Source organism: Vulpes lagopus, chromosome 2 (genome assembly GCF_018345385.1).
Source record: "Vulpes lagopus strain Blue_001 chromosome 2, ASM1834538v1, whole genome shotgun sequence".
Classification (NCBI taxonomy): domain Eukaryota; kingdom Metazoa; phylum Chordata; class Mammalia; order Carnivora; family Canidae; genus Vulpes; species Vulpes lagopus.
This window is the reverse complement of record NC_054825.1, coordinates 9,550,934-9,571,454: the sequence shown is the minus strand read 5'-3', so window position 1 is coordinate 9,571,454 and position 20,521 is coordinate 9,550,934. Positions and strand designations below refer to the sequence as shown.

Below are 20,521 nucleotides of genomic sequence, written 5' to 3'. Positions count from 1 at the left end.
GCACAAGCAGGAGGGGCATTTATAGAGAATCTCAAGCAGTCTCAACACGGAGCATGGAGCCTGATGTGAGGCTTGATCTCATGATTCTGAGATCATGACCCCCACTAAAATCGGACACCCAACTAACTGACTCTGAGATCATGACCCCCACTAAAGTCGGACGCCCAACTGACTGAGCCACCTGCGTGCCTCTCACATTTCTTACGTGAGCAGAGTTTGAAGCAAGTAGAAGGCAGGCCAACAAAAGGGGGAAAAAGGGAAGGCAACCCTAAACACACGTGCTTAAAAAATTGTGATTCCATTAATGTGAAATATCCAGAAGAGGCAAATCTTGACAGAAAGGTTATCGATTGGAACTAAGGAGTGAGGAGGTGGGTGAGGAAGGGTGAATGCCACCAGTTGGGAACAAGAATGTTCTACATCAGGTTGCGGTGATGGTTACAGAGACCTGTGATCAGATTGAGAAACAACAGATCGATCTGCGGCCATACCACTACCACCCTGAAAGCACGCAATCTCGTCTGATCTTGGAAGCTAAGCAGGGTCAGGCCTGGTTAGTACTTGGATGGGAGAAACAATCAATTATTCACTTTAAGTGGGTGAATGACATGGAATGTGAAGTATATCTCTGCAAAACTGCTCAACCAAAATGGATGAAAAAGCCTGAGTGTAGAGGGGGAGGTGAGCCTGGGTGTCAGCAAGGTGCCCGAAAATGTAAGGCCTCCGTGGCTCTGCAAGCTCAGCTCTCTCAGGTCTCAAAGGCAGTGTGGAGTCACTGAGGAACTGACAAGTGGTTTTGAAGATGTGAAGGGGGTGAAAGGCAGACAGGAATGGGGTGGGGGGAGACACGACGGGAGCGTATGGCAGAAATCTGGGCGGGATGGAGAGAATCAAGACACCAGATGGGATGTCATGACTGATTAAGGTAGGGGCTGTGGGGGAAAAGAAAACAAGTACTAGATTTCTTTGGAGGAAATAAAGTAGTAGAAGTACCACTATAGGGATTACAGGGAGGACAGATTGGGGGCTATTTTATACACATTTAAAACAGGCCCTGTGCTGCCAATAAGCCATTGGTCACGCATGCCTGTGGCTTCTCAGACTGAAGTCAAATATAATTTGGAGAATGTTCAGGATATAGATGTAGTATAACTCCTGAGAGTAAGATGGGGGCAAGGGAGCCAGGGAAAGCACCAGACATGAGGATGTACAGCTTTCCAGGAGTAGAAATTTTTTTAAATGTATGAGAGCAAGCAGAGGGATAGAGAAGGACAAGCAGACTGCACTGAGCATGGAGCCTGATGCCAGGCCCGATCCTAGGACCCTGAAATCATGACCCGAACTGAAGTCAGAGTCAGGTGCTTAACCAAGCGAGCCACCTGGGTGGCCCTCCAGGATCGGATTTTTGAGTGTCAAATGTGCAGCATTTAACCCCAGGACCTAATTATTTGGGAAGGAATCACCAATTTGGCCTAAAATGGCCCCTGGAGAATGCTGGCAAAGGAGGTGCATGGACTCCAAGATGGCCAGGATGGGAGAGTACAAGTGGTCCTTGCTCAAAGAAGAGACAGGACAGTAACTGAGGGTCACAAGAGCTGTCTTAAGATGAGCAACGACCATGGCTGCAGGGAAGGCACTAGGTGTGGAGGGGGACTCACACCTGAGCACCAGGAAGGGCTGGGATCCAGAGCCTGCCATAGAAGCGACACCCCGGCTCTGATACTCGAGGGAAGGAGGGGGGTGTGTAGGAAGCTGGGGAATGGGAAAGGGAACCAACACAGGGCTAGAGAACATCCGGACAGGCCTGAAAGGCCAGTGAAAGTTGGCAGCATAGGTAGGAATACACTACCCACCCCGCTGTATGGTTTTTGCCCTGTGGTGTAGACAGAGGACTGCTGGGGACACTTCCCAGCCTGGCCTGGCACAGGGCCACATAGTTTCTTGTGAGTAAATCACAGGCTGAATCATACACAGTTGCTGATATGTGATGGTGTCTTACCTACAAAAACAACAATTTCATACAGTTCAACCTAGATTTGTTGACTCATCCAGCTAACTTTACAGCTAAAGAGATATAAAAAGAACCAGAATGATCTACAGGCTGTAACAACCCAACTAAAAAACTTTCCGTGGACAGAACTAGAGAAAGGACAACCTCTGGCATGATCAGAAAATAAAGAGTAACTACAGTTTGTGAATATGGCAGTGAATTTCCTTTAATCAAAGACAACCATGACAAATTCATAACTATCAAAAGCTACATTTTACTAAAAACAATCTGTCTTTAAAAATGTTTAATCATACAATATATACAATACATGCTGCTTCCCTTTTTGGATTTCACTATCCATCTGAGTCCTAAAAAAAAGAGTAAAGAATAGCTTGTTAACAGTTTACAAATGATAAAATGAATCAAAAGTTCACTTGATATACGTAATAGAATCTAACCACTAGTCCTTTCTCAGGGAGTAGGGCCCCAGTCCACCCACATTATATACCTTATGTCTGTTCTCTTTCCCTCAAGTTATCTTTGAACAAAAGAAGCTCAATTAATTGAGGTACATGTTAAGCATTTACATTAAGTATTAAAAGCTAATTTTAAACTCTCAAAATTATAGAAAATTTGAGCTAAAAAAAAAAAAAAAACCTTAATGATCTCATTCAGAATCCCATCAATTTTACAGATAGATTTATAGACCAAATGAAGGTGAGTAAGATTAAGTGACCTGCTCAGTGATTTTAAACTAACGGGATGAAGCAAACAGAATTCAGGTTTCCTGACTCCCACCCATAGCAAATGCCCAATCATATCGAAGACTTCCTGCTAGCATGTTCTCTTTCGTAAAAATGAAGTGTTTCACAGCATAACTCAGATTTCAGAAATGTCCATTTACTGACATCATTCCAGGTAATTCTATCCTAATACTCCTTTTCTACTTCATAGCTGTAACATAAGCGAATCTCGTTTTATCACTTATCTAGTTTATCAATCCATTAGGGAGGGGAGAAGGTGGAAACAAATTCCTGCTCTGCCTCTTTCAACCACAAATTTTTAGAACAACTGAAGTAATCCAAAGAAGGGGACTCACAGCCACTAGACCTGGCACTGCCTTTCCCACCAGCACACACAGTTTTAAGAATGAGGCACTAGAGGGAGGCAAATCCCAATTTCACTAGAATGCGGAAAAAGGAAGATGGTCTGGAACCTACTTGGAATTTAATAACACATAGGAAATGTTACCTTTGCTGGTGTCAAGCGCTTAGCCTCTGCTGACTCTGGCCTGAAGCAATCACAGGCTCTGATATCTCGAAGGTCTTCACAATCTCCTGGCAGAGAACAAAGACATTTGGGCATTAGGTTTACAGCAAATAACAAGGGAGACAGAACTACCCTGGGGCAATGTGCAGAGTTTTACGTTTTACCTCCCAGTCACGGTAGCTCAAAGCTATAATTCCTTGATTCCTAATTTGGGTGTTTTGGTCAATTCCCTCACTTTCTTCATTAATATTAACAGGTTCTGTTTCAAAGATAAAAGTGTACAAAGGTTATCAAATCACAAGAGGTACTCTGAACAGAAAGTGCTGAGAAGGAATGAACCTGTATAGAAGACACTCAGAGTATTAAATACTTATTAGGATTCCACTCATCAGTGACACTTAACCATGTTATTTTGGTAGCAAATAATCCCTTAGCTTCTATTAAAAAAAAAAAAAAAAAAACACCCTCCCATAGTAGAGTTACTAGTGGCAATCATTTGAAAACCTCCGCATATCTGCCTACCAACCCCAGAGAGAATCCTACTGAGTCCCAGAGAAATTGAGAACCATTAAATAACAATCAGGGCAATGCAAGTACTTGGCTCTCTCCAGGAGACCTCAGAAAGAAAGGATTCACAGAGAAGTGGAATTATTCAACTAAGAAAGATTCTCTCAAGGTTGAGGAGAGGGAGCTGGCTTCAGGGGAAAACAGAAGGGAAGAAAGTACAACAGTAACTTTAATTACAAACATTCTAAATTAAAATTGGAGGGACTTCCTTGTTAATCCATATGGCAGTAGATGTTGAGTCAATGATACAGATGAACCCCCTGGTTTTTAAGTAATGCCTGTGTTGGCAGTACTTCAGTTAGTTGAGAGAGATACAGCATTGTAAAAGTCGGTTACCTAAAATGCATACTCACAGTTGCATTTCATGAACTCAAATGACACATTTTCTCTAAAACTAATTTTTCTTAATGTAGCATCATTTACCTATTATTGGCAGTCGGTCTTGATCAAGCTTTATTCTTGCAAAACCATCCTAAAGCACAAACATAATTTTAGATTTAGATTCAAAAGCCTATTTAAAAAATTAGATCCAAAACCTATAACCATTGGATAAAAAACATTAATTAGAAAACCCCATATTCCATGGGGCATGTGGGTAGTGCAGTCAGTTAAGCAACTGACTCTTGATTTCAGCTCAGATCATGATCTCAGGATCATGAGACTGAGCCCTACTTTGGGCTCCAGGCTCAGCAGAGAGTCTACTTGAGATTCTTTCCCTCTCCATCTGCCCCTCCTTTTCCTTCTCTTTCTCTCTCTCTCTCTCTCAAAAAACAAAAACAAAAACAAAAACAAAACAAAAAACAAAAAATTCCATATCCCAGACAATCAAAATATACCATTAACAATGAGGACATTACGTGGACAAGACTTTCCAATGAGGCATCCCTCAGGTTTCTGACCAGTCTTCATCCTGAGTATCTCCTAAATAAAACTGAAACTGGCTTGGCTCTTAGACCTTCCTTGGCTCTTATATATGATTCATGCAGATTTTTGGACACTCAGCATTTTATTATGCATAACTCATCATTAACTGTTGACAAAATATGACTTTACCATTTCTGGGACAATACTTTGGTCGATAAAAGGTTTTTGTCTGTGGGTAGCCCCAGTGGCTCAGCGGTTTAGTGCCGCCTCGGGCCCAGGGTGTGATCCTGGGGACCTGGGATTGAGTCCCACGTTGGGTTCCCTGCATGGAGCCTGCTTCTCCCTCTGCCTGTGTCTCTGCCTCTCTCTCTCTCTCTGTGTGCCTCTCATGAATAAATAAATAAAATCTTAAAAAAAAAAAGATTTTTGTCTGAGGTTAAAATCAAATTGACCTTCCATATAGAGTGCCAACTGCTATAAGACTAAAGTCAGTCCAAAGCAAATTTCCACAGTATAAATCTGAGCAAGGATTTTTTTTTTTTGAAGATTTTATTTTATTTATTTATTTATTTATTTATTTATTTATTTATGAGAGACACAGAGAGAGTCAGAGACATAGGCAGAGGGAGAAGCAGGCTCCTGTGGGACTTGCCCTGAGCCCAAGGCAGACCCTCAACCACTTAAGTACCCAGACGTCCCTTGAACCTTCTATTTTGAAATAATTTCAAACTGAAGGAGCTACAAGGCTACTATAAAGAAGCCCCCATATATTGTTTCCCCAACTTCACCATCTGTTCAAGTTTTGCCACATTATTTCCCCTTCTCTACACAGGCACTAATAATTTTAAGGAGAGAATTAGTGATAGATGACCTGCTCCTCTTCCTTAATTGAAAACTTTCAGTGTGTATTTCTTGAGAACAAGATATTTTCTTATCAAATTTGGGAAATTTAACATTTACAGCATTTGCACTGTTATCTATAGCTCCATATTCAAATTTTGTCAATTCTTTCTGTAAATAATTCCTAAAACGTAAAAGCAAGCACACAATTTTTTTTAAAAGTTTATTATATTTAGTAATCTCTACACATAACGTGCAGCTCAGACTCACAACTCCAAGATTAAGTCGCATGCACCACCAACTAAGCCAGCCAGGTGCCCACACAAATTTTCAGCTCGTTTCTTCTGCTTCTGTGCTAGCATTTTGCCAAATGGGCCAACCATACACACCAGTTAGTACCTTTGCCAGCTCCCATTCACAACTTTTATGTTTATCCCCCCCCTTTTTTTTTGAGAGAGAGAGAGAAAAAGAGAAAGAGTGAGCGAGAGTGGTATGCAGATTTCATGCCCAGCACAGAGCCCAAAGCAAAGCTTGATCTCATGACCCTGAGATAAGGATCTGAGCCCAAATGAAGAGTCGGATGCTTAACGAACTAAGCCACCCAGGCACCCCTATTATTTGCCCTTTTAAAAGGTATACTAGAAAAAAAAGAGAAATAATCATAAATCTTACCCTTATAATGAAGGAAACATGAAAGATGTTTTCCACTGTTCGGGGGAAAGAATGTGGATCAACCACAAAATCAAAGAACGACATAGGAGTATCAGCTGTAGACAAAAGAAGGAAAAACAAATCTTCAAAACAGGGAAGATGATTCTTTTGCCAATCAAGAAGACCAACATTCTCCTGTGTTATCAGAGGAAGGAAATGGGCACTCAATCTGTCATAGGAATGTAAACTGATACAGCCTTTCTAGTGGGCAATTGGACATTAAAAATACATATGCCCACTCATCTGGCCACCCTCCTCTCAAAAACTGTCCTACAGAAATATCAGCACATGTGCACAAAGTTGCATACCAATATTTTCCACTGCAGTGGGTTTCACAAGAACAAAATGCTGCAAAGGACTCGGTTGTCCACTCACGAGGATTTGTTCAAAGTATGATACAACCATACGATGGGAATCATTGAGAAAAATGAGGGGGATCTGTATGTACTGATATGGGAGAGAAGGTCCATGTGGAAAACTCATATTGGGAAAAAAGAAAAAAAAAAAACCCAGAAAATTCCCAACTACTTCTGTGCAGAGTTACGTTACTGACCTAAAGACCTGACGCACACAGGGAGGGGGCTGCCTCGGGGGAGTGAGGTGAGTGGGGATAGGTGGGGATAGGTGCTCGACTCTAGGTTGCTCACTTCTATGGCACTTTTATTTTGTAACAGAAAAAATACCCCAGCTTTTTAAAACAAGAACAGGAGGTGACTTTGCCAGCACTCACACGTGGGGCTGCTGGGGGAGAGAAGTCTCATTAAGTAGACCTGCCAAGAAAGAACCAAGGGGATTCAGACATTACGTAGGACTGAAAACGCTTCTCAAAAAACAACTTCTCATTGCAAGTGAGACGTGTCTGTTAAATATGAACCCCTCCGCTTTGAACCTGGTATCATACTCACGATCTTCTCGGAAATACGTCTGCAACAATCCCAAAATTCTTTCCACTTCTTTCTCTGTCGCTTCTTGATGTGATTCTTCCATTTCACTTAACTGAAAATATAGAGTCGTTAGCACGCGGACCGACCTACTTGCCTGTCCTGCTCATGTTTCTGCTCTTTTCTATGTCCAAACTCTTCTAAAAGCCTTTTATCGGGGGACTGCCGAGCAGTTTTTATCGTCTTAAAATTTAGTTAAAAAAAAAAAAAAAAAAAAGATTTTCTAGTTCCGTAACATTTTTATATTAACTTTTTTTTTTTTTTTTTTTTTTTTTTTTTTTTTTTTATTTATGATAGTCACAGAGAGAGAGAGAGAGAGGCAGAGACACAGGCGGAGGGAGAAGCAGGCTCCATGCACCGGGAGCCCGATGTGGGATTCGATCCCGGGTCTCCAGGATCGCCCTGGGCCAAAGGCAGGCGCCAAACCGCTGCGCCACCCAGGGATCCCTATATTAACTTTTTAATGGAGGAGTAACATCACCAAATCAACCATTTTCAGGTTGTATGTAAGTAGCAAAATTTTTTAAAAAGTGCCGTTTAGAACAGTGGTTCTTAATTGGGAGTGAGTCTAACTCCCAGGGACACCTGCCAATATCTGGGGGGTGTTTCTGGTTGTCCCAACCTGGGGATAAGCGGGGAGGAGGAGGTGGCATCTAGTGGGAAGAGGTCAGGGATGCTACAGCCTCCCACAACAGACAAGGACCCAGCCCCCAATGGCGATGGCACTGAGGCTGAGAACCCCTGGCTTAGAACTGATCCAAACTACAGAAATGAATTAAAACCAAGACAGGGGGTTCATACAAAAAAATGTTTAAAAGGCTTACATGATTTAAGAAATGATCGAAGTAATTATTTTAGCGACCTAACCTGACTCCAGATCTTAAAGCTTAGAAAAGGTGGCCAAACCGCACATATGTTGTATCAATAGCTACTTTAAACTGAGGTGTTTTTTAAAAAAACAAACCTGGTCAGGCATTGTCTTCTTCTCTTCTGTCGTGGGACCTTTTCTTGGACGTTCACTTCGTGGCTTTGGCACAGGGAACTCTCCTTGTATTGAACCCAACCTAATGAGAAATATGCTTTCATGTCTTTTTTTGTTTGTTTTTTAAACAAACTGATTTCACTAACTGGAAGCAGTTCCCATGGAATGGTCAAATTCAGACCGGGCTTCAGTAATATATGAACTGACATCGGACCAAAACTCTGGTCAGTTCTGTGACATCCTACCTGTTCCCTTTGTGTGTCTCAAAGAACCCCTAGGAGCTCTACGCAACCAGATACCCCCTCAAACACCTTCCTATCTTGCTCTCAACAGTAAGCTGGTAAATATGCCTGTGGTCTTCCCAGCTAGCCTGCTGTCTCTTTGGCAAGGCCAACTTCAGATCAGTGGGAAGGATGAACATGTGGGGAAGAGGAACAAACAGTCCCACTGGGGTTAAAAGCCTTTGGACCAGGGGTGCCAAGACAGAGCTTACAGCCTGGGACTACAGAACACACGTCTCAAGATGACAGGTCAAACAGAAGCAATGGGATTCTTTTCCCCTTTGGACCCGCTACACCCCCTTAAAAAAGTGCTAATGCAGAGATAAGCTACAGTAATTGATGTACCATGAAGAGACCAAGGCCCTGAGAACATAGACCCATGTGGTCCCTATGCTTGAGGAGCTCAGTGTGCAGTGTAGATGGACAGATCCAAATCCACACACACACATACATACATGTCCATTCCGACATAATACGGTAGATCCCACAGTGCTATGCTAGAGTAATACTCAAGTGCTGTGAGAGCTTGTGGGCAGGGATCTACCCAGCCATGGGAGTGCTCTCTTATCTCCCAATGACACCTCTGTCTGGAGAAGCTACTAGAGGCTTCCAAGTTAGGGCCTAGGAGATAAGCAAACCCAGACAGAAAAGATGGGGGGGGGGGGGGGGAGATACTGTAGGCCAAATAACAGCAAGTGCAAGGGCACAAAGCTTTATGCAATTCATTGTGGATGCAGGTTGTGCCAGGTGATGAGAGAAAGTTTAAGGCACAGCACCCAAGGCTGCATTTAGATATTTGGGATTTATGACAGAGACTAGAACTCAACGGCAACAAATAGAGATTTGGACTTTCTCCTGCGACGAAGAAGTCTGATCTTTATGCTGTTGTGTGTGCAGTGGTTCTGGGCACCTGGGTTAGCTGAAGGCTTGTTAAAAACAGATGCCTGGCCTCGCACCTGTGTGTCTCCAAAGCTGCCTCCCTGAGGTTTACCTTCCTCGGGAGCTTTGGGAGGGTGAACTGGAACCGACAAATGTCCCGGAGCTCAAGCACTTAAGGAAGAAACAAATGGGTGCTTGCTCTAGAGAAAGTATCTGCTGGGGAACACACCAATGCATTTGAAGGTGGTCTTACAAAAGAAGCAGTAGGGGCTATTCTCAGTTTCTCCAAAAGGACTGAACTAGGAAATTAAGATAGATGCTAATTTGAGTATAAATGAAAACTTTTCAAAACTAGTCTCCAAAAAACAAGCTGGGCAGTTTATGGGAGTGACTGAAGCAGGCTTCGAGGACAGGTCAGCGACCATCCAACAGGAAATTACAATAAATGGCGCTTTACATACATTGGTAGAATCTGGCGATCCCCTCCCTAAGAGGTATCATCCTCCTAGGAGTTAAGGATTAAGGGCGACAAAATAAAGCCAGATGGCATGCCCCAGATCCAAAGCCTCACACGCTGGAAAACAAAGCAGCCAGCGGAGCACTGTGGTCAGAGGTTCTGGCCACAGCCTTTCCTGCTTAAACTGAGCAGGATGAGGTTCCATCCACATCGAGATTTTATGGACTTTTCAATCAATGTTTAGAAAAATCTCCCAACAATGGCATCCTGATTGTCACTTCCACCGTACTAGATCACCTTTGTTCCTACAATAAAAAACAAGGTTTACAAATGGCTGGTCTGTCATATTTTTAAAGTAATCTTACAGAAAGTGGAATGTATGGGTTTTATTAAAGGTGTTTTCTGCTGTTTTGCCTGATATTTTCCAGGAGTCATAGACTATGAATTCAAAATCAGAACTATCTTCATCACGGATGAGTTCTTCAGCTTCTAGTGGATTTACACCCATATGTGTCAGCTACAAAAATGAAGGGAAACAAAAAACCCCAGTTAAGCCACAAGCAATCATACACTGCATCCCATAATCTCTATCTCTAAACTTTAAGAGGCCAGAGGCAAAAAGCCTGTTTTCAGTGCCCTAACACGTTGGCTACATTTCTTATTATACAAATAATTTTAAATAAATTCCAACTTTCAAAGGTAGAAATACTAGAATGAATGAATGTTTAGTCCATCCAAGTATTAGGAAAGCTGTGCCAACACACAAAACTGAAATCACATCCCAAATCAAAGGCTCCAGGATAGAACAGGCAAGGTTAGCTGGCTTTCAGATTATCGTTTTTAAGCCAACCTCCTAGAGACTTCTATTCAGCTTGTGTCTCAGAACATCCAGAGAGCAATGTTCTAGCGTCAGATAATCGCTCATCTTACACCTGCCTTCCTGGGAAGAACTGCCAGAAGTCTAAGGATTCTCTTATCCCACACGATCTTACAGAAAATGAAAGTACTTTGATTACATAATGAAATTATAAAATGCCTACAAGTTATCAAATTAAAACAGTAATATCAAATATAAACAATCATCAAAAAGCCCCCAGGGCGCCTACCCCTATTAAAGGCAACAAACCCTGAAGAAAGGACAGGCTGCAAGAGCCTGATCAGAGATGTCAAGTCAGTAAGTCTGTCCCTCCACCACCCGGTCCCCCCTACCACATGTGTAGGAGGAGGGGTCCATTTCTGTCTGGTCAAACCTACCAATCTTTTCCTTGTAGTATCTATACTTGATGTACCCAGAAGGGACTTCCACACCCAGCGATTACAGCTATTAATTTAGGGCTTTACACTGAATGCCTTAAGACTTCCAGAAATTTATTTTGATCTGTTAAAGTACACAGCTCACCTGGATAAATACCAGTAATTTTTAAGATAACCCAGTATATGGCCACTTTTATTTATTCAGCTATACATTAGTGTGCATTTTCCAAATGCATTATACCTTGTGATAAAAAAATTAAAAGAGAAAATTTTAAGGTTTTAAATGTAAGTTAAATTTCAATTTTAAACCACTTACGGCTTTAAAAACAACAGAAAATTCATCTGTCTCCCACCTTTACAAAATAACGAACTTATCTGGGTCAGTCTCATGGTACTACATCATTTTAATAACCATTTAACAAACCTTCAGTCAGAAGTTCAAAGTCCTAGCAAAAATGCTAGGACAGAGGTTAGCTCAGAGGGGAACCAAAAAAAAACAAAAAACAAAAAACCAACCACAACGTTGTAAAATGCAAGGTAAGCCCTCATTGTGTTTTGGCAAATCCACCAAAGAAAAGTTTTAAAATTTTAGGTAACAACCATTCAAAGGTGAATAAAACAAAGAAAAGACCCACAAAAAAAAGCAAAATCCCAAGCATATTCATATAGTTCCAAGATAGTCTCAAAGACAGATAACATGCCCCCCCATCAGGCCTAACTGTCCAGCTGAGCTCTGCCACCTGGAGTCACTGAGAATGAGCTAGAACCCTTATTAACCGATAGTTCAGGGGGAAAAAATGGCCATTTGTAAATAAACGTGCACCCAGCGTCTTAGAATGCTAAGGGATTTTTAAACCTCTAAGCTGCCACCCTAAATTCCACCACCTAGCTCTCCAGTATTGTTTAACTTGGTGAGATCTCTTTGGAGGACTCTGAGACACGCCTCCCCCACTCCAGACACCTCCCAAAAAGGATAAAGGAAGTGAAAGCCATTTGCATAGAGATATAAGCAAAGTAGATAATTATGCAATATGTGACAGGGGAAACATTTTTTTATTAAGATTCTGTAACTTTGAACTTACTAGAGTTTCAACATATCTTAACATATCAAACGAGTTCAGATCAGAACGCAGTTGCTTTGCTTTCTCTTTGCCCAAATCTGAAGCCAAAACGAGAAACTGGGCATCTAGGACTGCTTCTCTTGCTCGGGACACTATTCAGAAAAGAAGGAAAATACACATTACTAAATATGCATTATTCACAGGGATTTTCCAGGAAATTTCTACCTACTTATGTGGCATTTTCCACTGGATCAAAAAACCCCTAAAAAAAATTAAAAAAAAAAAAAAAACCCAAAAAAACAAAAAATCTCAAACATACCCATCTCCCTCTAAAACCTGGCTCCCTCACCATCCCACCAAAATCTGGAGTCAAAGTTGACCAGTCCTCCTAAAAGCCACTCTCCCTCCAGGGGCCTGCTCCTGGGAACTGAGTCCCCAGGTCTTCATAGCTCTGGTTCAACAGAGCCTCTCTCCTCTCCAACACCCACCCACTTTTCCCTCTGACCCCAGCAGCGCGTCTTGGCCCCATTACCACCTGTGCAGAGGTAAGTGGGAAGGAAGGCCCACTCCGTGGAGGGCCAGGTAGCTTGTAGAGCAGCAACAGTAAATGGTCAAGGAGCCTCAGGGAAGTAACAGTGCTGGCAGCGCAGGCCACCAAGCCTATAGCAGGGCAGCGACTCTAAGGATGGGTGACTCAGAAATGTCTGACAGAGGACCCGGGATTTAAGATTAGCTACGGAGAGAAAAAGATTCAAACAGGAGGAGACAAGAAGGAATGGGGCAGGGAAACAGGAGGAAGTGGGAGGAGAGGGAAGGGGAGGGACAAGCCTTTTGGTGTTAAGGGCAGACCTGATGGGCTAGCGAGAGGAAAGTGCTCTGGAAACACCTGGAAAGGGAGCCAGTTAGAGGGGAAAGCAGCAAAGCTCAAATACAGAAACATCTGTGCCTGGCTTGCTCCTGGGGGCCTTTTCATTTGGGTCCCCCACTTTCCGAACACACCTTGGGTTGCTGAACTTGCTGACTCTGGGTTTTGTTGACATACATCATTTTTCTCCCATTTTATTTCAGGAGCACTGCTATGGAAGTGACCATGGGTGAGAGAGGGCAGCAGACAGAGGCTGGAGGCTCGTTCCTGGGCTCCCTGTGGCCTCGCAGCTCAGCTGGCCAGAAAACGCAGACTTCCCAGTCACAGGTGGCTGGGAGGCCTCCACTGAGTTAAAACGATGAATGCCAAGGATCTAGAATTCTGTGTTTGCTGGGAGACTCCCAGAGCCCGGCTGAGTAACTGCCTGAAAGAGGTGACCCAGGCAGCACAGCAGAATCAGCCGAGGGGGAGGCGGTGTGTGGCTCAAGAACTAATAAGATGCACAGTAAATCAGCAAAGGAGTGAAGGAGTCAAGAGGAACCTTGAGGAGACTGACCCGGGGACCAGGAGTGGAGAGAAGATAAAGCTAAGGACGGTCGAGGAGGGATTTAACCTGGTGGAAGGGAAATGCCCAGTTCTGGAAGTGAGATTTAGCAAGCCTGGGAGACCCAGCTGGGGAGTGGTCAGGAGGCTGTGACCAGAACTAGAAAGATACTCATCTGAGAACGTGCAGACAGAAAAACGTTAAAAGATGGGCAACAGGTAAGCCATTAAGTCATACTAGGACATTACTAGAAATAAGGACCCTGGTCCCAGGAACGTGAAGAATTGTGGTGTCGGCAATGCACGTTCTGTGGACTCTTCCTCGCTGACCCCTTCGTCTGTATTCCACCTTTCTGCTGCCACAGAACGTCCAGGCCTGGAAAAGGGGTCCAGGGACTTGCCCTAGGGCTCTGGGACCCAGTACTCACATCAGGGGGGACCCGACCTGTCCTGTCATCGAATAGACTGCTGGCGTCCCGAACACTTTTAATTCAAACCAAGATTGTTTCTTCTTGAGATTTTATTTGAGAGAGAGAGAGCAAGAGAGAGCACGCATGAGCAGGGGGAGGGACAGAGGGAGAAGCAGACCCCTCTGAGCAGGGAGCCTGATGTGGGACTCGGACACCAGGACCCTGGGATCGTGACCTGAGCCAAAGGCAGATGCTTAACTGATGAGCCACGCGCAGGTGCCCCTCAAACCAAGATTTTTTTTTTTTTTTAAACTTCCCCTTCCCCATGGTCTGGAGCTCAGTCCTCTGAGATTTCTCTTTCTTGCCCCAGTAGAAACCCAGAGGTCCACTAGGAGACTCCTCCCCCCTCCCCCCTTATAGGTGGGCCTGTACTGGGAAAGGAAACAGGATGTGGGAGGGAGGGGGCAGCTTTTTTCTTTGCTTCTCCCATTCAACAAATCTATCCCGGGGATACAGCAGGGGATGCGACAGAAAGATAAACGTGCAAAGCTCTCAACCTTGAGGATGCAACAGGATCACCTGGGGGGCCTGCTGAAACAGGCTGCACCCCCCGGAATTTCTCCTAACGCCTCGGGGACGCCTCAGGGGATGGCCAAGGGCAATGAAAACAGTATTACCGCTACAATGAGAAAGCTGCCAACGCTAGTAAGGCACTACTCGTGGGAGAAATGTCCGGCGTCAATGACTTGGCTGTCATATAAAATCAATTAAAATCATCCTAAAACTTATAATAAAGAGCTCCCGTATATGAAGTGACGAATTACCTCCGTTAAACAGAGTGTTGGCCTCTTCAAGGACCTCTGTTAATTTGTCGCTGGCATTCAGGATATCCTCCCGGTTTTCTATGCAAAAACAAACAAACAAACAAAAAACAAGGTTTGGGGAAACGTGCTCATGACGCGCGACCAGGTCCTTGCCGGCGCGATCTCCTGCAGCAGCGCGGCCCAGCCCGGGTGCCCGGGTCCCCGGCGGGGTGGGGGGTGGGGGGCGGGGGGCGGGGGCCACCTCCCCGCGCGGCACATCCTCCGAGCCCGGGGGCGGGCCGTGCCGCTAAGCCGCAGGAGCCTCAGGGGAGCCCGGCCGCCTGCCGCCTCCGCCAAGGGGCCCCCGGGCTCGTGCAGCCGCAGAGGAGCGCTCCTCGCGGCGGCTCCCAAACTTTGCAAGCCCGGAGGCCCCGGGAGGGCGGGCGGGGCCGCCCCGCGTTTGTTTCCGAGTGGGCGGCGCGGTGCGGTGCGGCCCGAGCGCGGGCGTTTCCGACACTCCCGCGGGGCCCCCGCCCCCCCTGCCCCCCCGCCCCCGCCGCACGGGCCACCCCGCGAGCCCACCGAGCGCGGCCGGGCCTGCCTCCGTCCCCGCCCGCCCGCCCCGCCCGCGCCGCCTTACGTTGGACCGAGTTGATGAGCGCCCGGTACTGATGGCGGATCTGGCGGCACAGGCCGTGGTCGGTCTCCGCCTCCAGGCTCGCGGGGTCCACCATCTCGTCCCCGGAATCCGACGGCTCCGTGTCCTCCAGGCTCGGGCGCTCCGGGGCCTCCCTGCGCTCGGGCGCGGCGCCGCGGCGGGACACGGGCGACAGCGGGGACCGCGAGCGGGAGCGGGAGCGGGTGCGGTCCCGGTGCGGGTCGCGGCCCCGGCCCCGGCCCTCGGGCCGGCGGCCGCTGCTGTCCCCCGACATCGCGCCACTGCGCCGAGCAACTTCGGAGCGGCGGAAGTTCGCGCCAGAAACTGAAAGCCCGGCCCGGCGCGAGCGCCCGCTCCCCGCGGAACGCGGCTCCCGGGCCCGCGCCAGCGCACAGCGACGCCTCTGGCGGGAGGCCGGCGGGGGAGGGCGGGAGGCGGGAGGCCGGCGGGGGGGAGGCGGGCGGGGGGGAGGCGGGAGGCGGGCGGGAGGCCGGCGGGGGCGGGGGGGAGGCCGGGCGGGGAGGCGGGCGGGGAGGCGGGGCGGGGGGGCCGGTCGGGGGCGCCCTGCGGGGCGTTGCAGCCGCGGCCTGCGTCTCCCCGGGGTGTCCTGGGCTCCCCCCCCCCCCCGCACCAGGCCTGCGTCTCCCCGGGGTGTCCTGTGCTCCTCCCCCCCCGCACCAGGCCTGCGTCTCCCCGGGGTGTCCTGTGCTCCTCCCCCCCCGCACCAGGCCTGCGTCTTCCCGGGGTGTCCTGTGCTCCTCCCCCCCCGCACCAGGCCTGCGTCTCCCCGGGGTGTCCTGTGCTCCTCCCCCCCCCGCACCAGGCCTGCGTCTCCCCGGGGTGTCCTGGGCTCCCCCCCCCCCCGCACCAGGCCTGCGTCTCCCCGGGGTGTCCTGTGCTCCTCCCCCCCGCACCAGGCCTGCGTCTCCCCGGGGTGTCCTGGGCTCCCCCCCCCCGCACCAGGCCTGCGTCTCCCTGGGGTGTCCTGGGCTCCCCCCCCCCCGCACCAGGCCTGCGTCTTCCCGGGGTGTCTAGGCTCCCTGGGGACCCCCCCCCCCCACAGCCCAGCGACACTCGCAGTGTGCGCGTGTGTTGGCGGAGCAGGAGGGGCGCGGGGCTCCAGACAGGCGTGTGGCTCTGGGACCTCGCCCGGGGGAGCGGGCGGTCCCACTCCAGGTGAAGGCAGAAAAACAAAAGCACGAATTAACGACAAAAACCGTCTTTCCCCCTAGTGAACTCCGTTAACTGTCCCTTCTGAAGAGCTGCACCAAGGCAGCTTGTGCTGACAATCGGTCCTCAAACTAAAATATTCTAAATTTTCTCCCAAAGACTCCAAGACAGGTGGGATTTTATGTTCAGGAAATGTATGAAGTCCATTCTACATATTTTGGGTGCATGGCAAATGTTGTTGCCCAAAGAGTTGTCTTTGGTGCCGAGAATTCGTTTTATTTTCTCAAAGGAACGATATCGTAAGTTGGGTTACTACTCAAGTCTGCAAAAATACCTTTTTTTTTTTTTTAATTTTTATTTATTTATGATAGTCACAGAGAGAGAGAGAGGCAGAGACATAGCAGAGGGAGAAGCAGGCTCCATGCACCGGGAGGTGACGTGGGATTCGATCCCGGGTCTCCAGGATCGCGCCCTGGGCCAAAGGCAGGCGCCAAACCGCTGCGCCACCCAGGGATCCCCAAAAATACCATTTTGTGCATGGTGTGCACTCAGCTGGAGGAAGGCCCTGCTCGTACTGCCCAGCAGCTGATACGGCACCTGAGCCCCGCTTACCTGGATGTCAGAAAACGTGTTCTCTGATGCCTGCTTCATTTTTTTTTTTTTTAAGATTTTATTTATTTATTAGAGACAGGCAGAGGGAGAAGCAGGCTCTGTGCAAGGAGCCCTACATGGGCCTTGATCCCAGGTCTCCAGGATCATGCCCTGTGCTGAAGGCGGCACTAAGCCGCTGAGCCACCCAGGCTGCCCTAATGCCTGTATCATTGGGTGAATTGCCCTTGGCTTAAATGAGTCGTGGTAATCTGATCCTCCTTCCTCTTCCTCCTTCCAGGGATGGGCTTGTGATCCAGTTCTGATCAGTGAGAAGTGAGGGGCTTCCCATCCGGATGAAACACAAAGCCTCCAGAGAGAACCTTTATCCCCACCCTCACTCCTTCTTTGAGAGGCTGCTATGATGACTTGCTACCTGGCATGCTGGCAGCCATCTACTGCTGATGAAGTGACAAGCATAGGAAAGCCCAGAATGCTGGGGACAAGGGGGGAGGAAGGAAGGACCTAGCTGAGTTGCTGAATAACTGCCTATCTCCAGGCTGTGTTAATCTGTGTTGTTTTGTGTAGCTCAATGCACTGAAACTGAGACAAACACTTTGCATTCTCTTAGGTGGAAATTCATTCCAAGCTCCAGACAAAAAGACCTGGAACATTTCATTCTATTTAACAAGCTTTTGGTACCTACTAGTGAGCCAGACACCCTACAAGCACAGTAGGTCATGAAGATGGCTCAGAGGCTTGCCTTTTCCTTTCGTGGTTTCACGAGGAGACAGACATGAAACCGATCCTAAAATTCGTATGGAAAGACAAGCGACCCAAAAGCCAAAACAATCTTGAAAAAGAAGAGCAAAGTTGGCAGAACTCACATTCCTCAATTCCAAAGTTTACCTCAAAGCTGTAGTAATCAAGAGTGCGTGGTGGCTGGCATAAGGATAGACATAGATCAATAGAATAAAATGAAAAGTCCAGAAATAAACCTACTCATCTATGGTCAATTGATTTTTTACACGGTTGCCAAGACAATTCAGTGGGGGAAAGAACAGTCCTTGCTACAAATTGTACTGGGACAATTGGCTATCCGCATGCAAAAGAATGAAGTTGCACCCCTTCTTAATGTTTTATATCAAAATCAGCTCAAAATAGGGACACCTGGGTGGCTCAGTGGTTTAGCACCTGCCTTCAGCCCAGGGCGTGGTCCTGGAGTCCCAGGATCGAGTCCTACATCGGGCTCCCTACATGGAGCCTGCTTCTCCCTCTGCCTGTATCTCTGCTTCTCTCTGTGTCTCTCATGAATAAATAAAATCTTTTTAAAAAATAAAAAATTTAAATTAGCTCAAAATGGATCAGACCTAAATGTAAGAGCTAATATTAGAAAAGTAGGTATAAATCTTAGTGACCTTGGATTAGGTAATGGTTTCTTAGATATGATACCAAAAGCACAAGCAACCAAAAACAATATAAAGTGGATAAAGAAAAAAATAGATAAAATTACCACCAGGTTTGTCATAATTTGCAACAATAGGAAGCTAATACTGGTCCGTAGGATGAGCAGCAGTGGGAAGACAGTACTCTTCCTGGGCCTGAAGTGTCAGAGGGAAGAAGCAGCGTTACCAGAGAACCTGATGAGGACTGAAGTCATGGAAAAGGGGCCATCAGACAGGAGCTGCGATCCTAGAGGCAGTCATGCCAAGAAAAGAGGAAATGCTAGAAAAAGTGGAAGTGGGGGTAAAACACGTTGGTCTCTCCCCAAACCCCCAACGTCTCTTCACATGACTTTACCTCTCATTGGCTAAAGGCCAGCATGAAGGCAGAAGCAAGAGAACCTGTGTGATACACTCCATAGATCAGTCTCTGGGCAGAGCAAGGCTAATAAAGGGGGGGATTAACTTGAGTTAGGGTGGGAACAAATGGAGAATAACCAACATGATGGGTAAAAGGTGTACAGGGTCTATTTAGCTAGGTATAATAGAAACTTCACTATAGGATCTTAGCCAAAAATAGTTATAATTTTCCTTGTGACATTAGAAGTCTAGAAGTGAGCAGTCCAGGATTAGTGCATTGGCTTAATTAGCTCAACCCAGATTAGGCACATGTCACTGCTGCTCATCGTCTGTTGGTCAGATCTTGTCACATGGCCTCAATCCCACTGGAGGGGAGGCTGGGAGATTTATCTTCTATTTATCTGTTTCCCTATACCTTCTTCTTTACTGTCAAAGCCTCCTTTCCACCATAGAGGCAAAAAACAAACAAACAAAAAAACCCTAACAAAAACCACACAAAAAAATACCTTCCCTCCCAGCTTTCCTTGTACCTCCGGTATGGAATATAGCCCAATATTGACCAATAGGACTAAGGAGAAGTCTATTGAAGTTCTCCTCCTCGAAAATGTTTTCTCCACAATAAAAATAGACATTGAGAGGAAATGCTTCTCTTTAGCCAAATGTCATGTCCACCTGTGTTGCTCAAAATGAGGCAACCCTCTTGTGGCCACGTGAGGACAAATTAGCAAACAAGGCAGAAAGAGCTTGAGTCCTTGATGACATAACAAAGCTGCTGGCCCCAAGCTGCAACTGCCCTTCCCCTGGAGGTCGTTATAAGAGATAATAAATGTCCTTGTTGCATAAACCACTTTTGACCAGGTATTCTGTTATTTGCATGCAAAGCAACCCAAATGATGCATTTCTTTCTTAAGCTGGTTTGGTTTAGGTTTTCTATTACCAAGATATAAAGAATCTTAACTTGTGCAACCAGATGGATCCAGAAAGTAGGAACTGTGCCCGAAATGGGAAAGACTGATTAGCACGGTAGTCACGCACAGTAATTAGGAACAGAGTGTTACAAGATGATGGAGCAGAGAGACCAGCGAGGGGAGAACTGACTGAGAAGACTCCCTCCTCCTCTCCTGGGAGATGAGGCTCTGGATCACCCTCCTAATGAGTACGACGTGACAATGAAGAACGGCCAAGTTAGGAGTAACCCAGAGGGGGACATCTGGTAAACAGGCCTTAATGAACACCAGGCAGAGTGGAGGGATGCAGGAAAGTTCCAGGTGGGGCAGAGGTAGAGGGAATGAATACCTTCACGCACCAGGCTGCAGCTGGGTACCAGCTCTTACAAATCAAATGGGAAAACATACATTCTCAGGGCGGGGAGACAAGGTTTATTATATTTCTGGCACTGGGGAAGGCAGCCAGCCACAGGGGGATCCTTCTGGTCCGATCTGATTTGGTGCTAGGAATTCTGGATTTGGGGGCTGTGTATGTCCAGCCAGGACCGAGTTAGATCATCTACAATGCGTTTATAGTGGCTAGTGTCGTAAACATGTCACTTGGTGTAATTCGATATTCAGTATATCTCTCTGGGAGAT

At 46.8% G+C, this 20,521-nt stretch overlaps 1 protein-coding gene across 1 annotated transcript; it reads right to left on the bottom strand.

Annotated features, from left to right (window-relative positions):
* Window positions 1–2,198: 2,198 nt before the first annotated feature.
* NSMCE4A (NSE4 homolog A, SMC5-SMC6 complex component) lies at window positions 2,199–15,765 on the bottom strand. Its single transcript, XM_041745814.1, has 11 exons — window positions 15,358–15,765; window positions 14,739–14,816; window positions 12,118–12,248; window positions 10,147–10,298; window positions 8,147–8,246; window positions 7,147–7,237; window positions 6,203–6,297; window positions 4,250–4,298; window positions 3,424–3,518; window positions 3,242–3,327; window positions 2,199–2,358 (listed from the first exon to the last, which is right to left on the bottom strand). The coding sequence occupies exons 1-10, from the start codon at window positions 15,647–15,649 to the stop codon at window positions 3,253–3,255; spliced, it is 1,158 nt and encodes a 385-aa protein (XP_041601748.1). The 5' UTR covers window positions 15,650–15,765; the 3' UTR covers window positions 2,199–2,358; window positions 3,242–3,252.
* Window positions 15,766–20,521: the final 4,756 nt, after the last annotated feature.